At 35.7% G+C, this 14,190-nt stretch overlaps 1 protein-coding gene across 2 annotated transcripts in view; it reads right to left on the reverse strand.

Annotated features, from left to right (window-relative positions):
• TRAPPC11 (trafficking protein particle complex subunit 11) overlaps positions 1-14,190 on the reverse strand; it is a 39,899-nt gene that overhangs the window by 23,191 nt on the left and 2,518 nt on the right. For both annotated transcript variants that reach the window (XM_079909183.1, XM_079909184.1), the window contains exons 2-15: positions 13,873-14,097; positions 11,875-12,044; positions 11,149-11,219; positions 10,235-10,349; positions 9,153-9,252; positions 8,709-8,782; positions 6,784-6,880; positions 4,972-5,105; positions 4,172-4,319; positions 2,194-2,287; positions 1,165-1,244; positions 988-1,066; positions 851-905; positions 357-502 (exon numbers count right to left, since the gene is read on the reverse strand). In XM_079909183.1, coding sequence (XP_079765309.1) covers positions 357-502; positions 851-905; positions 988-1,066; positions 1,165-1,244; positions 2,194-2,287; positions 4,172-4,319; positions 4,972-5,105; positions 6,784-6,880; positions 8,709-8,782; positions 9,153-9,252; positions 10,235-10,349; positions 11,149-11,219; positions 11,875-12,044; positions 13,873-14,076 — 1,567 coding nt within the window. In that variant the 5' untranslated portion in view covers positions 14,077-14,097. The remainder of the gene's footprint in view (positions 1-356; positions 503-850; positions 906-987; positions 1,067-1,164; positions 1,245-2,193; positions 2,288-4,171; positions 4,320-4,971; positions 5,106-6,783; positions 6,881-8,708; positions 8,783-9,152; positions 9,253-10,234; positions 10,350-11,148; positions 11,220-11,874; positions 12,045-13,872; positions 14,098-14,190) is intronic.

Consider the following 14,190-nt stretch of genomic DNA (forward strand, 5'->3'; position numbering starts at 1 on the left):
CACCAGGGAAGCCCGATAAATCTCTCTTCTAAGATGGCTAAGCACAACTCTGGAAAACTGACAGCACAGCTTCCTAAAAGTCAGCCCCAATGCTTTATGTATGTGCGTTTGAACTCTATGTGAAAAATTATTTTATGTCATATTTTAAAAAGGCAGATTTTTCTCAACTACAATAAGACCTTCAACTCTAATAAGTTCCAATAAAGTATAAAACCTCTTCACTCCGCAAAGTGACTTGCATGTGATAACAGTACTACCAGATATTTGATACTGAATTATTCTTCCAATTTAAAGAAGCTTAAAGATGCTATGTAATTGTAAAGATTCAGAATTTTACTGAAAGAACATCGAGTTACCTCTTCCAAGGAGTTCTAGGGAATAAGTGATGTAATCTTTCAGTTGGGCCATGAGGTAGGAACACTTCAGAGCTGTGGTCAGTATAGACGTGAGCAGGGTCCACCATCCTTCACTCCGATAATCACACATCACATAATCCAGCAACCTGACAGAGGACAAAATGTCAGACGGGCCAAGACAGCTTCACGAGGAAGGGTTTGAATAGTTCATGGAGAAACTAAAATAAAAGTGCTTTACTCATTTTATATAAACTTCAGAAAATCTTACTGAAATAGTTTAACAGGTATTTTCACATTAGGTAAATGTGAGGTTTCCTTAGACTCTGATAATGACTGTACCTGCAGACAATACTCGAAAAAATATCATGGAAATGGTGTTTAATAGAAGTAGGAATAAATATGGAAATAATAAATCCTTCAATACAGATTTCCATGCTAATTCTGCTGCAAGAGAATCAGAATACTTGTAAAAATAAATAGTGAACAGAACTCACTTCAAAGCTTTGGTATAATCCTTTGCATAATAATATTCCTCTCCCATTTGAACCACTATAAAGGAAAAAAGACTGTATGAACATAATTTAAAATTACTCAAAGTTGCACAAAGTTGTGGCATGTTATGGATACCTACTCAGATGACTTTTCATTCTTGGACACTTATATTTCTTAAATTGTGCAACAGCATTGCTCAGAAGAGTTATTATTATTTCCTGTTAGAAAAGATAAAATGTGAAACATTCCAATAAAAATAATCTCATGTTTTCCTGGAATACTGTAAAAAATAGTTTATACTGGAAAAAAGACTTACAGAGTGAACAACACTTCTCTCCTTCAGCTGAATGGCAAGAATCCCCACCTTCTCTTTTTCAGGGTCAGAAAGATCAAAACCTGTATAAGATAGGACACAACCCATTTTAGATAGCTCATTTAACACAAATCCTTCACACGAACACTGGACGGGTACACTCCCTGAGTCCTTCGTATACAATGTACTTAAGATTCTTAAACATTCTAGAATTCTAAAGATTCTAACAGACAGCTTTATTAGCATGGAATCTTCTCTGTGGTCTCTGTTTTGAAGGGTACGTTACTGAGCTCTGTACTCTTTTGCCCAGTGGAATCAACCACCTCAAAAGTAATACCAATATCATTTTCTAGACAAAATACATTTCCTGTAGATTAAAGTAAATAATTTCTTAACAAAAAGTTTAATGGCCACAGAAATTGCTCAAATTAAGTGTGTATAAAACAAAAAAGATAGAGAAATCATGTTTAAGGTGGTTCAGGTAATGATGTTCTAAAATGTCAAACATAAAAAAATCGTTAAACTTAACTGGAATTAAAATATTTAAATAGACCAGAGTGGCTTACTAACTGTGTCATTTAAGACAACAGATGTCCAAATATTTTAGTCACATCTACATCTTTAATTATAAGTCATTCTAAGACGTAGTGATAAAAACAACACATTTTTAAAGTAGGTCTTAAAAAGTGTTTAAAAAGCACATATTTTTACCTCAACATATTTTTTTTTTTTTTGTGGTACGCGGGCCTCTCACTGTTGTGGCCTCTCCCATTGCGGAGCACAGGCTCCGGATGTGCAGGCTCAGCGGCCATGGCTCACGGGCCCAGCCGCTCCGTGGCATGTGGGATCCTCCCGGACCGGGGCATGAACCTGTGTCCCCTGCATCGGCAGGCGGACTCTCAACCACTGCGCCACCAGGGAAGCCCTACCTCAACATAATTTGTTATTATGTTGTGCAGCCATGGAAAAATTATGATAGCAACCTTGTGCTTTTGAGGTTGAGAGGAAGGGAAAGAGGAAAAAATTATTTACTTAGGATTCCTTGTCGCCATGGTCGCTGTCCATAGAAGTCAAGAACTCCTGTCTGTGTTTCTAGGGGATCAGGACTGGGGTGCGCTACAGAAGCCTGTAAATCAAAACACAGCCCATCAAGACCAACTCTCCCTTGATCTTTGTTAGAATAAAAAAGCTTTCATAAATATGAATAACACATTCAAATATCAAAGTTGTGAATATTTTAACATAAATTAAATTTCCATAAAATTAAACAAGAAATGTTTCATTTAATATTAGGTAGTCTTATAAAAATTAAATTGAATAAATCAACCTGAATCTGACAAATGATTTCATAGTAACTAACTGCTCTACATTTTCTTTTAATTTATAAATCAGTAAAACTACATTACAAATTAAATTTGATGGTTATTCCATATGTATAAGTGTTTTTTGTGCAAATAAAAATAATGTTATAGGAGTTTTCAAAAGAAGACACTATTTTCCTTTTTTATTGAATGTGTATTAAGTCTTGGTATTGATGGGGGAGGATACTTTTGGCACCAGAATTTACAAATTTATACCGCTTTTCTTTTTTATAAGTTTTCCCTCTAAAACCAAAATGTAATACAAGTAATTGTTAAAAAAATGCAGAAAACGTCCAAAAGGAAAATGATAAAAATTTAAATTACCTATAGAGCTACTATCACGGTTAACAATGTATATACATTATTCTTCCAGATTTTGTATGCAAACGTTTATTCGTCATCAGCTGAAATAATTTTTCAACCTGCTTTTTTCTTTTAAATACATTCTGTATATCTCACCATATCATTAAAGATGCTTCCAAAATGTTATTTTTCTTGGCTGCCTGCTGTTCCACATTGTAACAGATTCCCTATAGCTGTTCACACTGTTATTTTTATTTTACATTACAATTAATAAATCTGTCAGAACAACTCTATAAATAAATTTTAATACTTATCTCTTAGGATCTCTTATCTGTCTTAGGCTTCCTGAATATGAAATTCTGGGTCAAAAGAAAGGCATGATTTTGAGGCTTCTTAATTTATTACTTGACAGAATATTATTTTACATTCCAGCCAATATTTGCTAATGCCCATTTTCTCATAGCCATACAAGACCCAGTTTTAATCACCTTTTAAAATACTGTGCTCAAATATAATATGCCAAACTTTTAAAATATAATACATGCAATGAAATTATACATCATATACAAATAACATGGTAGAAAATAGTCTAGGTATATCATGATTTAAGGGGAAAAAAATCCAAGCATTTAAAGTACTAATATGCAAACTGTTTTTTTTTTTTGAAGTTTTTTAAGTAGCACTGTTGTTAAAATTCACCTATCTTCAGAGAAGAAATCTGAGGTTTTACGTGAAAATAAACTGATATAACTATGTGAATGTAAATATCTCTATCTATATACACACACCATGTTCTTATTTTAAAGGTGCTTATGGGGAAACTGGTATTTAAATATAATCATCCAAGAGAAAGGCAAAATGAAATGTCAAGTTTAAGAAAATATGCAGTTAACATTCTCAAATAGATTCTTTAGAGTTTTCCATGGAGAACCCCAGGAAGAGAAAGAAGGCCAATGTTATGCTCTCCAGTGGGTCAACATAAAGCACATTTCTCAGTGTCCTTCAAACTCTAGCAGTGATCACAGAAACAAAACAATGGATTTACAGTATGGCATGGACTAAACTGTGGCTTTTATTTTAAAGTAACTTTCTCTCCTCTAAATCACTGACTTATCGCTAATCATAAATCAGTTCTTCAAAGAAAAACTTCTGCTTAATTCACAGGTGAAAATAGAGTACTCAGGCTAAAACTGAAAATAATCCTAATTCCTGAAAATATAAAAGATAAAAACTTGTTACATGCAAAGGCTTGGAAAAAATTATCAACACCAATCAGCATTATCTCCTTTCAAGAGAAGGTTAATAGATTTCCTAAATGCCAGCTAATACAGGAGTCAGTGACTTACTTCATGGTTACAGAGGGTTTTCGTAAGCTGTTTCCGCTCCTGGGCATAGTATGCTGCCTGCTGGTAATAGAAACCAGGATTCTGAGTTTGAATAGCTGTCAACCCCAACTTGATAGCTTCATCAAATAAATCTCCAAAGGCCTGGAATCTTAAAGAAAAAAAAAATCAAGAAATAAAAAAATGGAATGAAGAAGAAAAAGGAAAGAAAAAGCAGCTTACTTCTAGTAGTTATTCATCCAGGAACCATAACCTCAGCAGACTGTATCAAAATAATCCTACTGCTGAACTATTAATTGTGGGGATTTCATTGTAAATACTAACACACTAATCGTAGGTTACAGAAAAATTCTTTAAGTCAACTCCTCTGTATTAGCAGGTCTTTATAAATATACCATCAAGCCAGATGTCAACATAGTTCCCACCACTCAAATACATCCATGTTTCTGGGAAAATTTTCATTTTAGCAATTTTTAGTCATCAGTCTCAGAGGGCAAGTTCCATGTCAGTAGGGATACTGTCTATTCACTGCTATATTCTCGGTGTCTAGACACATGGTGGAAACTTGATATATATATATATTGAATGAAAGAGATGGTCCCAGGAACTAGCTAATTTCCATTAAGAAACTGTATGAATCAGTATCTACCATTACTGGGAACATACTTATGGTGGATCATTAAAAACCTACTTACTGACAAAAATCTTAGTTCGATTTAGAACCAAAGTCCATGCTTACTCCATTCCTCCAAACCCCAAGTATTTGTTTAAAAAACATTCTGAAAATATAATTTAAAACATACTGTTTAGACATCCATGCAGCATGCTCAAAAGACAACTCTGCACTTCCGATTTTTTTCTTACACAAGTCGATGTGCTTTCGGAACTGAGCAATTGCGTCCAGTGGGGTGTTGTGCTGAAAACACAGCCTACAGATCTGGAAGATGTAAAATCAACCCCAAAGTAAAGAAGAAAACCAAAGTCAAAAGGCGTATTCATTTAAAAATATATAAAAATTGAGACTAACTTTAAAAAGAGTATGGAATTTCCTTCTCTGAAGTTCAGTAGAACTGAAGTGCAACAGAACTGATTTTCTCTATTACAAAGGTTATGCTAAAAACAGAGGATGTCCCTTTGATTCATGAATAAAATTATTCACTATTTGTGATGAATCTATTCTATACCTTACAAAGTTTTTTAAAGTATAGAATAAAGAAATATTAAACCCAATGAAGAGCATAAAGACGGGCAAAAATGAAGTATTTGCAACAGGTAACTGAGAAAGGACAGATTAACTTTCTAGTTTTAGAACTGTCAGAAAGCAAAAGATTTTTTGTAGAACAATTAGAGCACAGTAGACTCCATATCAAACAAGGATTACAGAAATTCTTGAAAAATTATCTGGGATGTTATTTCAAAGTAATAATCTATATGTATGTAGGGTAAATGAAAAAAAAAGAAGAAACAAAGCCTAAATTTATTTCCACATGCTTATTACCACTTTTAATTTTATTTTTTTAGGTATAAGGGAATACATGAAAAGTTAAATCTCTCATCCATCCCTGTCCCTCAGCCATCCAATTCCCCTCTCTAGAGGCAACAAGCTCCCAGCATACATTTGGTGATATATTCTGTCCACAGACAAGTATGTGCATTTACAAATAAACTATTATTTTTATACAAATAGCATCACACTAAATATGCTGCTTTGTGCCTTACTTTTGTCACCTAACAATATACCTTGGATATCATTCCATTTCAATGCACGGAGCTGCTTCATTCTCGATAGTTGTATAATATTTCGTTGTTTGGAGTTATAATTTATATTGACCAGTCAGTTATTGTGGGGTTGTTTCCAACCTTTTCCTATTACAAGAGGCAATAAATATCCTTACATATGTGATTTGCAAGTCTTAGCACATATGTGGGATAAATTTCCCAAAATGGAATTGCTAGGTCAAAAGGAATATCCACTTTAAATCTGCACTGTCATTGCAAAAATAGCCTCTATAGAAGCTGTACCAATTTACACTTACACATGCAGTGAACAAAGTGTCCCTCTACCCTTACATCACTAACCCAGTGCCAGCCTCTTGAAAAGATGAGTGTGGAAAGATTAAAAGCAAAAGACAAAGCCTCATCTGCCTTCTGGGGGTGTCTATTTCTACCATATACAACTTTAAAATGCTCACATAACAGATATAAAAGTTTTCTCTAAGGGGAATAGGTACACCTTTTCTATGGCTGGCCATTAAACCAAGGAAGGCTTACCCAGTTCTAATAAGTTGCAGCTTATAAAATTCAATACTGTAGGCAGCTTTCTTCTCACTCCCTCCTGCACCCACTTAAAAACAAACAAAAGACCCTCCTCAAGGAGTTTTACCAAGATAAAACTCCTCTAAATGAGAACTCTGGGACCATAGCTCAAAACCAAGCATTACAATTAGGCTGCTAAGAACCAGGGTGCTCCTGGAGATAAAGGACATAAAATAGCATAGCATAATTCATCAAATACTCACTTTTCAGAGCAAGTGAGTCATCTGGATTTCCAAACTTTAAAAAGATACTCCAATATTTAAAGCCAAATTTTGTTTATTTGGAAGTAGAACTATTACCTTGTAGTTTATAAATCCTGCCATGGTCTTAATTTCCAGAATATTAGTTTCATGGGCTCTCAATTCATGTACAAGATTATAGGCAGTCCTGTAATTCCTAATATAGACATGGGGAAGGTAGTTAATTATGATATAAATTAATTTTAAGAAAAGATTCCTAAGAGCAAAATTATTAGAAATAACAGAAACAATATTTACTCAACATTTCTTAGCACTCAACAGCTCAATAATAACATATACATAACAATCTCTGATGTCCTGAAAAATGATATATTGATTCACTATGTGTGGGAGGAATCAATGACTTTTCTCTAAGAACAGAACCACTGTACACTGCTGTCATTAACATCTGCCTATAACTGATAGGAGTTCAGCTGCAAAATGAAAGTGGAAAAGAAAAGTGTCCAGAGTTACATGACAAAATTAACATTGTTAAAAACAATTAGTATTTTTTAAAAGTACCATGTTGAGCTTCTCAAATAGAAATTGTATTAGCGAAGAAGGTGCTGTCAAGACAGAGATGGGTCAACAGCTTTAAACCCAAGTATCTCCACAACTGAAATGGGTGTCACTGGTCTCGGGTACGGGCTGCAGTGCGGATACCCTCAGGGCAGCTAGCGCTGAAGGAAAGAATAGTGTGAGAAAGGCAAGTCTGATAGAAGATGGAAGGTGATGAGAAAATCTCAGTCTTCTCCAAAGAAAAGTGTTTGCTCCTAACTTCTCCACGTAACATTTTTCTTTCCAGAACTGTGTTTGAACAGAATTGGAATTGAGGGTGTTTCACTAATACCACAGATAAAAAATGAACTACATTAAAACCAACTAAAACTATATGAAGTTTGAGATTTATAGAACACAATTTGGTGCTTAGCACCTCATTAGCAACAAAAGAGAGGAGGTTTCTGCAATATTCCTCTGAATGACAGACTTATTTATTTCTCTGTTCCACCCTCCCATGTATATTTAGCCTCTCCCCACTTTTAGGATATATAGCTGGTTTTTATCCTTTTGCTACACTGGCACTGTTAATCTTAAAAAACTGAGTTAAAGCTAGAAAGAGATGTTTTATTAAATTGTGTTTGGTAAATTAAAAGCAAAGGGATAAAATGCCTAACCACTGCCAACACATCTGCAACTACTCTTCAAAGCTCTAAGCAGAGCCTTAGAATGAAAAATGGGACTTCCCCGGTGGCGCAGTGGTTAAGAATCTGCCTGCCAATGCAGGGGACACAGGTTCGAGCCCTGGTCAGGGAAGATCCAGCATGCTGTGGAGCAACTGAGCCTGTGTGCCACAACTACTGAGCCTGTGTGCCGCAACTACTGAAGCCTGCATGCCTAGAGCCCATGCTCCGCAACAAGAGGAGCCCACTGCAATGAGAAGCCCGCGCACCGTAACAAAGAATAGCCCCCGCTCGCCGCAACTAGGTAAAAGTCTGTGTGCAGCAACGAAGACCCAATGCAGCCAAAAATAAATAAATTTTAAAAAGAATGAAAAATGATGCTACTGGCAGGTACTATAAACTGAAAAAAAATTAAGAAATTCAGTCTGATTCAGATAATGTTTAATACACATGAAACTTTGAAAATCAGTCTTAACACAAGGATTTTACTGAGTATACAAAGAAGAAGTAGGTAACAGAATGGGAAAAATTTTAATATGTTTCTTTAGATCATGAAATTTAATTAAATTATACCAGAAAGCTTTCAGACACTATAAAATTTACTTCTGATAATAAAATGGATATTTTTTTTAAAAGCTCAAATATATTCCATTTAACTAGAAAAATTAAAGTGAATATTACAAACCTGACTCTAACCAACATAAACATTTTAAACTTAAAGTTTGGTTGAGATTCAGAAATTGCCACTACTATGTTATTGTTAACATAAAGAAAAACTTAGTTTGACAACTGTTAGAAACTTACTTCAGAGCATTTTGTGTATCTTGTTTCAACTCACTGAAGAAAGCTATTTTGAACTGATGTCTAACAAATAAAAGCTGAAAAGAAGAATGGAAAAAAATATCATTATTACATATATTCTCTTAAAAATGTAAAAATTACAATAATGTTTAAGAGGAGACCTAAAAGTATGAAGGCAAATATCCAAAATTAAAGTTCAAGAATTATTCCAGTAAACAAGTGTAGTTAAGAAGGCTACCAAAATCTGTCTTCAAGAGCTTTAAAGGCAAAGAGGACAAAAGACAAAATAGTTTTTAAACGCTTTAAAAAAAAACTTCAAAAGCACAGAAGCCATTTAAAGACATCAAAGTATTAAAGACATTAAATCATCTCCTCAAAAATAATCAACGATGAATAATCTACTCTAGAATGCCGCTATTATTTCCTTCTTTAGGAAAAGACACGTACCTGGTGTGTTGTTTTATTCAAAAATTCTTTATGAGATTTCACTCTTCTAATCTCAGTGTAGTAATAAGTCTGTGCATGTTCATAAAAGGCATTTTCTAATCTGTTAAAAGAGACCAACATTCAGTGGGCTTCCCTGGTGGTGCAGTGGTTGAGAGTCCGCCTGCCGATGCAGGGGACACGGGTTCGTGCCCCGGTCCGGGAAGATCCCACGTGCCGCGGAGGGGCTGGGCCCGTAAGCCATGGCCGCTGAGCCTGTGCGTCCAGAGCCTGTGCTCCGCAACGGGAGAGGCCACAGCAGTGAGAGGCCCGCATACCGCAAAAAAAAAAAAGACCAACATTCAAACACTGAAGTTATTTTAAACCAAAGTGTTTCAAGAATCATATTTATAAGACCTGAAAGTAAAATCCTGACAGAGATAATGTCTGCTTTACTTCATGATTAAGACAAAAAGTAAAGCAAAATATAAGCTAAATTTTTAGATTAAAAAATCTAAAAAGAAGAACCACCAAAAGCCATTTAAAATTTTACAATCTAAGAAATAACTGATAAAAATAACTTTCTTGTAATTTGTAAAACTTAGGTAATCACTAATAATCTCCTATTATTTTATAATTTTATAAGTATGAAAGAAACAAATATCTAATACTCAACTAGATTCAATTACCTTTTGTGACTCTGACATTTAGGGTTTAAAGATTAAGGAAAATAATGGGAAAAGGACCAAAAATGAGAACTGGCAAATGAGGTGAAAATAACATTTGTATAAATTAAATCCTGCTTCATTCTATAACTATGAGACTACAGAGGAACCAAGAAAATTTGCCCAGAGATGGATAAACAACTCAAAGTTCTGTTTGTGAAAATAAGTACATATCAGAAGTATCTTCCTAGGGCATGAAAGAAAGCTGAATTCAAAGTCAGATAAGGATTGAACTTCAAGGTTCTTCCTCCTCAGAATAAAACAGAGTTCTGAAGCTGCATTCAAAGGGTTTAAATACATCTAAGAAAAATATGTAAAAAAATGAAATAAAATGGAATAGTCAAAACTTAAAAGATTCAGTATATATTCTAGGTTATTTACCTTATAATATAGCCCACAAGGTGGTCCGTATGGGGCAGTACAAACAAAGACTTCCCCGAGAGTTCACACGCATTGCACAAGGCTGCAGCCCTTTCTGAAGCAATGACATCTTCTCCTGTTGACAACAAGTGCCATAAAGAGAGAAAATAATTAATGCATTTTTTCTAAATGGACATTTCCCCAAATCAGGACAATGTAATTAAGAAAAAAAACCCAAACCACTTTTCACCACGTCTATAAGACCCCTGGAATCCTTGAGAGCTCTGTGGGGTGCTTAGAAGTTACACAGTACATATATGTTAGGAGAAAACTGGAATTTTCTACTAGGCCAAGACAGGCCGAGTAATGCCAACAGATATACCGCATAACTGTAACTAAAAATGGAAGCAACAGTTCATGAAAGTTGTTTCCAAAACTATTTAAGATGCTTCAAGTTTCAAGATAGAAACAAAAATAGTATTTTGGCTTCTAAAGTCTGAGATGGTAGAAGAAATACGCATTTGAAACCAGGACATTTTCTTATAGGAAACTAGAAATCCTGCAGCATTTTTCTTTGCTCTATTGCAAATTAAGAAAAAAATATTACGTAAGGAATATAATTTCAAATAGATCTCAGATAAGCAAAAAACCTTCTTTTTTAAAAATCAAGTGAATAACTCTTTTGTCAATTGGCATGTGCCTCCCTGGAGGGAAGGGGAACCAGGCAGCAGGACTTGAGAAGATCTACACTCTTTAATGTTTTTAATTTTTAAAATAAGCATTTACTCATGCATTACTGGTACTTTTTAAAGTTAACACACCATATTTCCCATAACTGAATGCATGAAAGATTTCAACATTAAAAACTATGCCTCCTGGTAATAAGAATTGGGGGGATACACAAATCAATTAGTTATTAATTAACCTTTTGCTACCTGGGGGCAAAGGGGTTTTCTTCTGAATCAGAACCACTGCAACTTTTGTGTTTCTCCCTTGTAAACTCTGCCTGCAGTGGAAAAATAACAATAAAATTAATTAAGTAATTAAACTGTTTTAACTTAAAAAATGTATTCAAGACTACATAAAATACAAGCTTGACAATTCAAAGAAAAACAAACTGCAACTTAAAAACCCCAAGATTGGGGGAACTCTTTTCCTACATACAAAGAAACACACATGCCACAATGATTTAAAATTTAAAAGTATAATCTCAGATCAAGCTTCTGTTCCTTACAAAAACCTGCTTTAAAGGCAAAAGTTTAACATATACTTCAATGTAAAAGTTACACTGCAACTTATTTCTTTATAGTGATATATTAGTCATCCAAAAGAATTACTTTGAAATAAATGGTGATAAAGCAAAAAGTGTTTTATGAGACTAAACAGCAAATCACTATATCTCCCCCCCAAAAAAAATTATAAATGCAAGAAAAAGCATTTGGAACTTCAGGTCAATTTGTCTTAGAAATTTCTTCACATTGCTTACCATTCCTTAAGTTAATATTAATGCTACCTGTTGGAAGTGAACAGGTTTCATTGGAGGCCAGTGATCCCCAAATGACCACTGCAGACTTAACGGCACTCAGCTGCCTTCGATAAATGTCAGTAAACTCCAGATGTGAGTTTGACCCAACACAGTCAACCTGACAAACGGGACATACCTAACTATTTCCACTCTGGTCGCGCACTCAGACTGCTTTTCTTTCCACTGGGGCTCATCCCAGTCTAGTTCGTAGAACACAACCACCAGGGCTGGCACCAGATTCAGATGTTTATTCATCCAGCCTGTCTTTAGGATCCCTTTGGGAATGTACCATTCATACGAAGTTCTCTGCAAACATTAGCCAAAGTTGAAAAGAGGTATTCTGACAACAAGAGCAATCACCTGTTATGGAGTACAGGCACTTTCTCTGTATTTATCTCATTCAGTATACACACGCCGCATTTCTAAGATGAGGACGTTCAGGCTTACAGAGATCAGGTAAGAGCCAGCAAGTACTGGAGGTAGAATCTCAACCCTAGAGCCAGTACCGTTTCCATTTAAAGACTGACCAAAGCCAAAGCATTTCTAATGATGTCAAGGCTTTCAAATACCCTGGAAGTAAACAGCCTTCTTCCCAATAAATTCTACTTATATTCCTCCCCATCCCAGATTCCGTTCTTGTAAAAGCTGCTCAAATATTCTCTAAAACCCAATATGGCTTCATCTGCTTCAGAGTCGTGTCACCAGGATGGCATTACACCTCACTTGTGGGTGAAAGAAAAAAATGAAGGACAATTCTTAAATACAGAAGCGTAAGGGCAGTCACTGGGGGTCAGCGCTAAGTGCCACGTCGTGGGGAGGGGATGCCCTGAAGAAGCTGGGTGAAATCTCAAACTACCCCCAAAGCACCCACACTGGCCAGACTACTCCAGTTCACGCTGGTCCAATGGTTATTCCACGTGAGGAAAGAGAGGACAGGAAGGAAGTCTGACACAAAACACCTTGGGAACTCAGGAGAGAACCAGGAGGAAAATGAGGATTCTGAAGAATGAATCCAGGAGGAAAGGGGTGAGTCCTGCTGGGTCGCTGGGCTTCCTTGACACAAACACCGCATTAAAAGTAGTGTGTAAGAGCCAGGGGTGCTATTGCTCCCACAGTTTCAGAGAAAGCTCATAGTTCCTGGCGCTGGATATATGAAACTGTGTCTGTGGTGTGTGAGTCTCAAACACATGCAAAAGAATCAGCAGGTGACCAAATCTACAGGTCCTATGCTCCCCCGAGTTTAACTGAGGACAGCCAGTATTGACATGCTTAATAAACACCCCAGGTGATGATATACTTGGTCCAAAGACCAGTCTGTCAGAAACATTGCTCTAGGGGGAAAAAAAAGTAGGCAGTTTATTTTAATCGATGTGTCTTATTAACTGACTTTCAGACCAACCTGAAAAGATTACAATAAATGACAAATCAGTCAATGTACACAACTTTCTTAAAAAGCAAATTGACATAATAAGCAATACACGTGTATGAGCTGCTATTATTAATTCATACTATCATCATTCTAAGTATTTTTTTCTAAGTAAATCAGAGTCTCTACCATGATGTTCATTCTAAAAGTCAGTTTTGAACTTAATACCCCTCCTATTCCACACTGAATAAACTGTTTTAGTTTATGTAGAACTCATCAAGGACAGAGAGTATGTATTATTTAAATTTCTATCACCAGCCTGTTGCATAGTTCCAGGTACTCTAAACCAAAGCAAGTGCTCAAAGTATGTCTGTGAAATCAAACCAAGCTGCAGAGACTATGGATTTTACAATGACACTGGCAATGGTGAGACCTTCCTTTTAGAGAGGCCTTTGTTAAAATTATGGAGCCTTGGGGTCTCTTTTTAACAACAAATAAAAAATGGAAAACCTAGGCTCATAGGATAGAAAGCTTAATAATTATAAAGTAATTATTCTTCTGGAGTAAAAAAAAAAGGGATTATTAGATACATCTGTAGCATATTACATACAGGAAAACGTCTGGAGTTTTCTTCATGCACCACTATAACCATACCCTTGATAAACTCAGGGGTTTTCCTGCACAGATACAGGAACAGAAAAGATACACACATGCAAAGAAAGAGACAGACGGAGAAGGAGAGTCCCCTTGCAATCATAATGTCATTACCTTGGGTCTACATTTGGGATACTCATGGTCACCTGGGAGCACCTTGAAAGAAATCGGTACCCGATCAGCCCTCCGATTGGCACAGAAAGCATCCCAGACAGCTCGATGGACAGCATTATAAACCACATCCAGGCCTGTGAGAGTAACAAAAGCCATAGGCCGACAACATAATTCCACAGGGAAGTCCCATTGTGTGGGGCTCATGTTCAAGGTGTCAGGAAAATTCTGAAATACAAATGTTAATACGTTAATAATTAATTTCTTAAAAGCCCACATCCACATCTAACATATGAACCTCCACCATTTGTAAAACATTAC

Source organism: Stenella coeruleoalba (assembly GCF_951394435.1).
Source record: "Stenella coeruleoalba genome assembly, chromosome: 21".
NCBI lineage: Eukaryota > Metazoa > Chordata > Mammalia > Artiodactyla > Delphinidae > Stenella > Stenella coeruleoalba.